General features: G+C 38.5%; 1 protein-coding gene across 1 annotated transcript; it reads left to right on the top strand.

The window, feature by feature from the left end:
* Positions 1–2,574: 2,574 nt before the first annotated feature.
* LOC110776863 (uncharacterized) lies at positions 2,575–3,705 on the top strand. Its single transcript, XM_021981423.2, has one exon. The coding sequence runs from the start codon at positions 2,575–2,577 to the stop codon at positions 3,703–3,705; it is 1,131 nt and encodes a 376-aa protein (XP_021837115.2).
* The last annotated feature ends 7,201 nt before the right edge of the window (positions 3,706–10,906 follow it).

The raw sequence follows: 10,906 nt of genomic DNA, 5'->3' as shown, positions 1-10,906 counted from the left end.
TATGTTCATGAGCAAGCATCAAGCGACAAAGGAATTAGGCAATGCACACTTGTCCCTAAGGACAAGTGGGAGACTGAAGGAAATAATGCCCTTGGTCCAAGTATGCATTCAATGTTAAGTCTAATAAATGCGGTTCAATATTAATTAATAATGCAAGTTAATAACTCACTAAGATAAAGTATTTAACTGAATTAAATACTCTAATTATGAATATTGGGAATCGACGGATCTCGGTTCCAGTGGGAGCTGAAATCGTCAAAAGGCAAAATATGAATACTCCGGAAACGATGATATTGTCGGAAATGGAAATATGGATCGTAACGGAAATAAAAATATTATCCAAGTCGTAGATGTTACAGAAAACGGAAATATGGTACTTATCGGAAAATATTATTGGAAATAGAAATATTGCCGGAGTCGGAAATATTGCCGGAAACGGAAATATAGCCGGAATCGGAAATATTGTCGGAAGCTAGGCCCGCGCCTAGCGAAGCCCGCGCGCAGGAAGGATTGCGAGGCCCACGAGCAGCGAGCAAGCCATGGCCAAGCCCGCAGCAAGCGAGCCAGGGGAGGCCCAGCAGCAGCGCCCAAGGATGGACCGCGTGCTGCCAGCCTGCCTTGGGCCGAGCCGCGCACCGTAGCCTTATGGGCTGCGTGTGTGTGTGTTTGTCCAATGCTACGAATCCTTGGTCATTTAGGATTGCTTAATTGTTTTCCTAATTCCATGAGAATTTAATGTTTAGTGTTTAATTAAACGTTATATTCTAATGGATTAATTTAACTAGAATTCTAATAGAATTAGTTATTTGAATCCTAGTGGAAATCTAAGTCCTATATTTCCTCCCTATAAGTAGGTGATTCATAATTACAATTTATACATCACAGTCAACAAGTATTCATATAATTTAAGTTTAAACGAATTTGATAATTTTCCTAAAACTAATAACTAAGCTTTCGAATAAAACATAATACCTTAGATAATATTCTAGTTAATTGAATCTAAGGCGGATCCGAACGTGTTGTGGACTATCTACGGAGGGGCGACATTTTGTGTCCTAAACTTGTTCTTGTTCGGTTCGGGAGCATCTAGGGAAGGCACGCGTCACATGTATGTATCCTAAAATATGCTAATTGAATATGTGGCAATTAATTTGGATTCCTGGTTTTATGGTTTATCCGCATGAATTATATGATTTATATTTGTCAGAACCTAACAGGGGTCAGTTGTCAGCTTTGACGATCTGAGTGAGAGGTTCAAAGTGCAGTTTGTCAGTAACAACCGGCCCGAGAGGACTACTGTAGAACTCACGGAAATACAACTAGAAAGGGGAGAAAGCCTTCGGGACTTCATGGATAGATTCTGAAGGAAATAATGCCCTTGGTCCAAGTATGCATTTAATGTTAAGTCTAATAAATGCGGTTCAGTATTAATTAACAAGTTAATAATTCCGTGATATCAAGTGAGCTGAATGCCTAGCTAGAGGCCGCTTCGGTTCAAGTGGAATTAATGATATGGATCATATCGGAAATATAAATATTATCCAAGTCGTAGATCTTGCCGGAAACGGAAACATGGTACGTATCGGAATATATTATCGGAAATGGAAATATTGCCGGAATCGGATATATTGCCGGAAACGGAAATATTGTCAGAATCGGAAATATTATCGGAATCGGAAAATAATTCCGGAAACGGAAATATTAAATATTTGTTCGAAACGGAAATTAATTCCGGAATTGGAAATGTTAAATATTGTTCGTATCGGAGATGAATTCCGGAATCGAGAATTTAATCGGAAGCGTATCATACGAATTAGCATCGGACGATACTTGCTAGACGAAGGCCCAGCACGAAGCCAGGCCCTCGCCCAGCAAGCCATACGCATCAACACACTCGCCAAAGCCTCGCCAGGCCCAGTGCAAGGCCAGGCCCAGCAAGGCATGGCGCGCGCGTGGAACATAGTGGGCTGCGAGCAATGGGCTGCGAGCAAGTGCAACTCGCGTGGGCCGCGAGGCTTGCGCGGGCTGTGCGGAGCTCGTGCTCGTGTGCGGTTGTGTGCGATACGAATCCTAAAGCTATTAGAATTCGTTCTATGATTAAATCCTAATCCAAGTAGATAGAATTAATTTAATAGAGTTCTAATAGGATTCTAATTAATTAAACTAATTGGTACTCTAATAGGATTCTAAATCCTTTTCCATGACTCTATAAATATGTGCCTAGGGTCACAAATTTATATACAAATTTCAAGTATTCAAAACTAGGATTTTTAAGCAGAAAAATCAGTCATAATTCTTGCCCTATTTAGCCGAAAATAATAGTACCTTAAGGGCGATTCTAGTTGGTCAATCTTAAGGCGGATCCGGACGTGCTGTGGACTATCTACAGAGGGACGACACTTGGAGTCCTAAAGACTTGTTCTTGTTCGGTTCGGGCGCAGCTAGGGAGGGCACGCTACAAAGTGTATGCATCTAAATTATGCTATATGATTATGTGCAATTAATGTGTATCCTGACATCTAGGTTTTTCCGCATGATTTATGTTTTTCATATGTATCATAACCTAACAGATTCATGAAAGAGTCAACCAACATTCCCAACTTACAGCCCGATGCAGCAATCTTTGCATTGAAACAAGCGCTCCAGGTGGCAAGGTTCATGAAAAACCCCACCAAAATAGCAGATGTGCTGCAGATGGCAGATGCATTCATTAAAATCGAGGAGTTCAACAAGGCTGCTGCCAAACTGAAAAGCTCCTCCGAGCCGAAGGATGCAAGAGCCAATCAGCACAAGCACGAAGGTAGTTCAAGGAAGGGGAAAGAGAAGCAGGGTGCGAGAGACGGCTACCCGAAGAAAGAGGGGAAAAAGGGTGAACTTCAGCTCAAATACACCAACTACTCTCCGCTCTCTCTTCCCCGAAAAGAGACTTACAACCTCCATAAGCACGACGAGAAATGGCAGAATCCAAATAAGCTCTGGTCCAACCTCCTTCACATAAACAGAAACAAGTGGTGCGAGTTCCAAGATGACTTCGGCCATAACACCAAAGAGTGTAATCAGGTGAAGGATAACATTGAGGACCTCGTCCGCCGAAGATATCTCAAGCAATATCTGGCTGACCGAAGGGAAGGAGCGCTGGAAAAGGAAAAGGCTCCTAGTGGCAAGCCACGGGAGCCACCCCAAAAAAGAATCTATGAAGTCGCAGGGCACAAGAAAAATCACATCCTAGTGGTGTTCGGGAAGCAAAGGTCCACCCATGCCAGCAAGAAACATTTAAGAGCTCTCTCCCACCGAGTCAACTTCAGCGCTATAGGGGAGAATGAACCCCATCCCCCAAACATGACTTTCACCGCTGATGACTGCCTCAGAGTCCAGTATTACAAACATGAGGATCCACTAGTAATTTCCATGGATCTCAAAAACCACAATGTTCACAGAGTACTGTTCGATGGGGGGGGCGCCGTCAACATCATCTTCAGAAACTTCTTTGAGCAGCTATTCCTCGAGGAAGGAGAGGAGTCAATAACGAAGGTCAGCTATCCACTGATCGGATTTAAAGGCTCCAAAACAATTCCCCGAGGAACGATCACCCTACCAGTCACAGTCGGCAAAGTCCAAGCTGCGAGAAATGTTCGAGAGGAATTCTTAGTGATGGATTGCGATTCTCTATACAATGTCATCATGGGACGGACGGACGGACCATGATTCACAAAATGCAAGAAATCCCATCCACGTACCATCAAATAATGATATATGTCTCGGACGCAGGATTCGCCGAGCAAGTAAAAGGAGATCAGGAGGTCGCGAGACGAACTTGCCAAACCACCTTCCGGAAGCCGAGGCTGGGAGATGGGTCTGAAGATGATGAAGAAGAAAACAAGAGCCCTCGCAAGAGGAACAAGAGACAAAGAGGAGAAAGGAAGGATCGAGCAGTCTGGTGAAACCCGTAAAGGTTGATGCTCGGCCCGAAACTCTTTCTCCCGAGCCAGACCAAGAAATGGAGGATATCTTCCTCGAGGATGATTCTGACAGGAGTGTCCGAATAGGCAAAGGCCTAAGCTCGGGACTCCGAATTGATCTCATCCAGCTGCTGTGGGATCACAAGGACAACTTTTCATGGTCGGCGGCTGACATGCCGGGGATAGATCCGAAGATGATCTGCCATAAGTTGGATGTCAACGTTGAAGCCCGGCCAATCAAACAAAAGAAGAGGAACTATTCCTCGGAAAAGAAGAAAGCCATCGCGGAAGAGGTGAAGAAGATGCAAGAAGCAGGGTTCATTTTGTCGTGCATGTATCCCAAGTGGTTGGCCAATGTAATGATGGCAAAAAAAGCAAACGGTTCATGGCGCATGTGGGTGGATTTCACGGATCTGAACCGAGCATGCCCCAAAGACTGCTATCCTCTACCGAGGATAGATCAATTGGTAGAATCAACAAGCGGTCAAGCACTGATGAGCTTCATGGATGCCTATTCAGGATACCATCAGGTATTTATGCACCCTAACGATAGAGAAAAGACCGCATTCATTACGAGTGCAGAGGTGTCCAACTATAGAATGATGCCCTTCGGCTTGAATAATGCCGGAGCAACCTATCAGAGGCTAGTTGATCACGTCTTCGATGATCAGAAGGGTAGGAACATCGAGGTTTATGTGGAAGATTTCATCGTGAAAAGCATCAAGGAAGAGGACCACATCAAAGACCTGGTCGAAACTTTCGGCAACCTGAGGAAATATAAGATGAAACTGAACCTGAAGAAGTGCGTCTTCGGGGTAAAATTAGGAAAGTTCCTCGGCTTCATGGTGAGTGAAAGAGGGATCGATGAAAACCCGGACAAAGTCCAGGCAGCATTAGATCTACCCGAGCCAAAGACAAAAAGAGACGTGCAAAGACTAACTGGCAGGTTAGCCGCACTATAGAGATTCATCTCGAAAGCTTCGGACAAAGGGGAACCCTTTTTCAAAGCTCTCAAACAAAAAACCCTCCCAGGAGGAGAAGCAGAACCAATCAAGAAGAAAGGCGTCCCGAGGAAAGTGGATCCCGAGCTAACGTGGGAACAAGAGTAAAAAGATGCGTTCCAACAGCTCAGAGCCCACCTGGCCCAACTGCCGACACTGGCCAGACCAAAAGAGGGGGAAACCCTATACTTGTACGTCGCAGTTAGTCCGAGGACTGTGAGTGGAAGAAGAGAAGAAGCAACAGTCAATCTACTTCACCAGCCGAACCTTGACAGGTGCCGAAACTCGGTATCCCCTCATAGAAAAAGTAGTTTATGCAGTGGTGGTGGCTGTAAGAAAGCTAAGACCCTACTTCGACTCTCATCAAATCGTGGTGTTAACCGACCAACCACTGGAAAAAGTGCTAGACAAAATCGAGAGACCGGGGAGGTTGGCCTCCTGGGCCTTCGAACTTTCGGAGTTCGACATCAAGTATCAGCCGAGGACAGCCATCATGGCACAGGCACTCGCTGATTTCTTGGCCGAATGCTCATATCAAGAGGTGTTAGATGACACTAGACTTGGCAAACGGGTCGTTTGGATCGGATTCGGGTCGGGTCCATTCGGGTAGGGTCATTTAGGGTTATTTTCCCGGGTCGGTTTCGGGTATGGGTCGGGTCAATTTCGGGTTTTGGGTCACTTCGGTTTTTCGGGTCGGGTCAATTTCGGGTTTTGGGTCACTTCGGTTTTTCGGGTCGGGTCTGGTTCGGGTCAAACTTTCGGGTCAATATCGGATCGGGTTGTATCAGATCGGTTCATATCGGATCGGGTTTTTCGGGTATTTCGTGTTAGATCGAGTTTTTCGGGTTTCGAATTTTGATCAAGTTATTTCTCTTAGTTTTAGTAGTCAAACATTATTATTATTATTTATATATTTTTTTTAGAGAATGTTATTACTGTTATAAATATATTGTATTATGGATGCCCATTATACTCCTGACATCCTTATCCCTTATGATGTATGTATATATAATACTCTGGTATCTACAATAAGTGAACCGCTTGTTTATTCTCTACAGTTTTTCTCTCCCTTGTCTCCTTAATTTCATAACATGTTATCAGCACCATTGTTCTATGCAATAGATTAGAGTTAGATCTCAAAAACAATCAAAAGTTATTTTTCTTCATAACCAGCGAAAGAAAACAATGGGGACGGGAAAAAAAAAGTTCTCGAAGGACCATCATCAATGTAAGTTTAATTATTTGTAATGGGTGTTAGATGGTGAAATGCACCTAGATGCCAAGGATAAGTAGTGATACAATCAATGAAGTAAATAAATCAACAAGTCAAAACAAGGCAAAGTCTTGACATTTCTTCGTCATCCCCTCCATTAAGGTCTTAAGATGAGTAGTTGGCCATAAAATATCCACAAGTCCTTTAAAATAATCTAAAGGAAATGCATGTATGACCACCAGAAAACTGTGATATTACACCCAAAACTTGTTATGGTTGGTTACATTTAAGACTATCAGACTTTAAGTTTGTAAGTGAATATAACTCAGCTATGTTTAAAATTATTTCTCAACTGAAATTATATGGAGAGAAAATTATTGATGAAGATATGATAGAAAAAAAAAACATACTCCACTAGTCCACTTTTCATGCAAACAATGTTGTCCTGCAGACACGGTATCGAGAAATACGTTTTAAGAAATATTCGAAATTGATATCATGTCTTCTTGTGGCTGAGCAAAATAATGAGTTGTTGATTAAAAATCATGAACGTCCTACTGGCTCCACTCCATTCCCTGAAGCGAATGTGACATCCCATATTGGGAAAGTATCAAAGAATAAAAGACCATGCCAACAACAGTGGTCGTGGTTGTAGCCAATGGCGAGGTCGTGGGTGTGGACGTGATTTTGGTGGATATGGTAGAGACCGTGGAGGTTATTACAAGAGCTCACATTCCCACCAGAAGTGGGACCTCAAAGATGGTAAAGGTGAGACAGGAAAAGTGACAATGTGACTAGTGTTTATTATCCTTGTGGAGGAAAAGGTCATTGATCACGCGTATACCGCACACCAATTGTTGATCGATCTTTATCAACATTCATTGAAGAACAAAGGAAATTATGGTGATACAACTCAATTAGGAGTTGCATATTTCTTTACTTCCCCCGAAGGGAATAATTAAGCTTTTAATATGTTGTGTTGGATTAGATATAATGACATTATGTGTTTATGTTGTGAACTTTTTGATTGTACTAAGACTTTGTGTTTTGTATGCTTAATAAGACAGTGTATTATTTTGGTGGTTTCAATTATGAAAATTTTATTTATGAATTTGGAGAAATTGATTTAGGATAACTATTTGAACATGGTTGATTGCTTGATCACCTCCCATGGAGGAAATAACTAGTCATTATGTTATAAAAAAAAATTGTCACTCATATATAATGACAATAGATTATGAAGAGATATGATTAGTGGGTAGGTAAAATTGCTCCCACAATAGTTAAGAATATAATATATGCAAGGATCGGGGGAAGATAGCTTTTAAGTTTACAAAATAGTGGCATATGGCCGGATTAAAATGACACATGGATGTTAAATGTGGTACATGTTTTTGTTTATAAATAATGGACTCTCTTTATGAACAAGAGTATGACTTTATGATATTGATATCATCCTGAAGATGAAGAAAGATGAATATGTTTATTGAAATTGATATGTACCACAATTACAATGGATACTCCAGAAGAGTACAAGCTATCTTTCTATAAGTTTGTTGGAATGTCTTGCCATTACAAATTAGACACCAGTTTGTGTCGTTATATCATATCACAATATGTTCAAATTGTAGTATTTTATAATTAAAGTGATCACTTTGGGAAGATAACCAGCAGTTATCGAATGAAATATTTTATATGATATTATATACGTACGATGTGAGAATTTAGGCCATCCGGGTTTAAGAACACCCGTCATGAGAAATTGAAAATTTTTGTCAAATAAAAGTTTGTTTGCTGACACTCCCTCATATGTTGTATATATTCAAAGGCAAGACATAATTATGAGGTTAGGTTGTATTTCAATCAAATATTTATAATTAATCGATTGACAAAATAAGTACAAGAGATATTAATGACTTTAAAAACTTGTATAATGATATGATAGGTGATTTGAAGTTCACCATGATAGTAAGTGGCCCGAAGTTCACCAGAATGATAGTAGGTGACTTGAAGATCACCAAGAAATTTACAAGTGTTTTGTGATTGATTTAAGTATTGTAAATCTCTTGATTGGGGCAATCATACGTCAGCATGAAAAGAGAAGATATGAAGGAAAACAACTGCATATTGCATCTACTCCCCATGATCAATATTAATCTCCAGAAGAGAACGAAAGTATGAAACATTTATTAAAATACACGTTAAAAAGTGTATTATTAGTTGGTGAAAGATTGTATGCCCCATAATATATTGAAAATATTTTCCCAACTTAGGGGGAGACGAACTAGAATAAGTTGGCAAAATTGAAAGATAATATATTGATCCCCATATGAGTAAGTGTAAATGCCAACTGTATGTCCTCGAAGTATGTTTGGATATAAATATCTATGACTTGATTTTGTTAAATTGTTACATGTTCAGATGCATAAATGTGTATAATGGTCATAGTGCTCGATGTTACTATAATGATCTTCCCAATATTTATTTAAATATCTACACCTGAAGTGTAGATTATATATACGGTTCCAACATAGTGATTATATGAAAAGGATGGCAAGATAATGCAGTTGATAATATTTTTGAAAAGAAAGAAAACACTATTAAATAGTGTTTGAAATACCCTTGAAGTGGTATAGATATCTGAACTATAATAGATGGCCCATGAGAAAAGATTAATAGTACCTATTGAATAAGTATTCAGATATCATTAATGAATAGCATGCACAATATATGTTGAGGAATTTTGATGACACCGGTAGATGATGGAACCGAAATATAATGCATATGCGATAAATAATGGATTTTGAATAAGGGATCGTCAATCTATGTCTATTTCGATGTAGACATCATTATAATGATCAAATGAGCTCATGGACCCGAAGTCTAACAAGTTATGGATTTGAAATATCCGCGTTGTACAGTGTTTTGCATTTGAGTCTTGCATTCATATACATGTGTAGTTAATAGGTAAATGCATCATTTATCATACATTTATTTTGTTTTATGTTTTGTCATGGTATGATTTTTATATCCAGTTATAATTTTATATTACATGTTTCAAAACTATTATTATGTCGTATATGAATATGCATCCAAATAATGGTAAGACGGATTTTCAACTTTATGGAAATTTATAAAAGAGGATTCTTACTCCATTGGGCTAATAATTGCGAAAGAAATATGTATTATTGATTTAATAGCATGTTATGAATCATACAAATAAGAAAAGTTCCTGAAGAACTTATACATGATGTTCTTAAACATCTAGCCCTTTAAGTTTTGTATATGAATGTCACAACATTGATGAGATATTATCAAACTCTTAAAGAGTGTTTTCGATCGAACTGTCGTCTCAACCAGTAGTTTGAGTACTTGAGAATTATAAAATATACATATTAATTTATTCACGAAAGAATTCTTGTACAAATATGAGTTGATTCAAAATATAAGATAAGAGTATGTAATATCCTTACTTTGAGTTTTATTTTATGGTCTAGAAGAACCATAAATTACATTATTAGTTATATTATACCCTAAGTTGGACAATGATATTATTATTTATCATGTATTTCCATGAAAGTATGTCTAAAGAAATTTTGATCAACATTGATGATTACTATTATTTCTAACCTCCATAAGAAGGTTTATAAATATGTCCAATATGAAAGGATACATTTTGTAATATCGTGCACAAGAAAATGTATTTATCTCAGGTGAATCTTTGTTGATCTATAGAGGTATTACATTCAAAAGATTAATGACGCAAATATTAACTTCGTCTTCTCAAGCTAGTGGATAATTGAAGATTCAAATCAAATTCTGGAGAATCAATTTCAAGGAGATTCACGTTGCTACATTTGAAAAGTTATCAACGATATTAGATTCATTGAACTAGAAGATCTCAAGTGATGTATTCATCAGGGGGAGAAAATACGCTTTGCACTCTTTTTCCCTTAACCATGGTTTTGTCCCATATGAGTTTTCCTGGTAAGGTTTTTAACGAGGCAACATCCCAATCGTATTATGATGAGTGTTGTACTCTTTTTTCCTTCACTAAGTTTTTATTCGACATGGTTTTCTTGGAAAGGTTTTTAATTAGGCATCATCTCATATACATTACATGGTCATTGTATTGTTTTAGATAATGGACATCCAAGGGGGAGTGTTATAAATATATTGTATTATGGATGCCCATTATACTCCTGACATCCTTATCCCTTATGATGTATGTATATATAATACTCTGGTATCTACAATAAGTGAACCGCTTGTTTATTCTCTACAGTTTTTCTCTCCCTTGTCTCCCTAATTTCATAACAATTACTCCATTATTTATGATGTTATTATTATTAAAAAGAAAGTTAAGGGTTTAGAATTAAGCGTATACGGTTTGAAGTTTAATGGTTTATGGTATGAGAGTTATAGTGAACAATACTCCGAACACGAGACTAGTTCTACTATTAATTTACGATCGAGAAAACGAGACTTGAGACATGTACAAATATAATACTCCCTAATTACTCTGTACAACTTTTGGACATAATATTTTGATATGAGCTAGTTAGAATAGAACATTGCCTATAACTTTGGCAATTTGCTTAGTTACTTATCAATTTTTGTCTGATAAGTTATATTCAATGTCAAAATGGAAGTCTTGAATTTTTGAAGATATGATTTTTAAATCTATTTTACTATGTACTAATGTTGGTTTTATTTGCATTATTTTCTTATCA

Source organism: Spinacia oleracea, chromosome 1 (genome assembly GCF_020520425.1).
Source record: "Spinacia oleracea cultivar Varoflay chromosome 1, BTI_SOV_V1, whole genome shotgun sequence".
NCBI classification, from domain to species: domain Eukaryota; kingdom Viridiplantae; phylum Streptophyta; class Magnoliopsida; order Caryophyllales; family Amaranthaceae; genus Spinacia; species Spinacia oleracea.
Note: the sequence above shows the minus strand (reverse complement) of the source record. Positions and strands in the feature narration are given on the sequence as shown.

What these genes read in the sequence shown, in the direction of transcription:
- LOC110776863 (XM_021981423.2), top strand. Translation starts at nt 2,575, where the DNA reads ATGAAAGAGTCAACCAACATTCCCAACTTACAGCCCGATGCAGCAATC.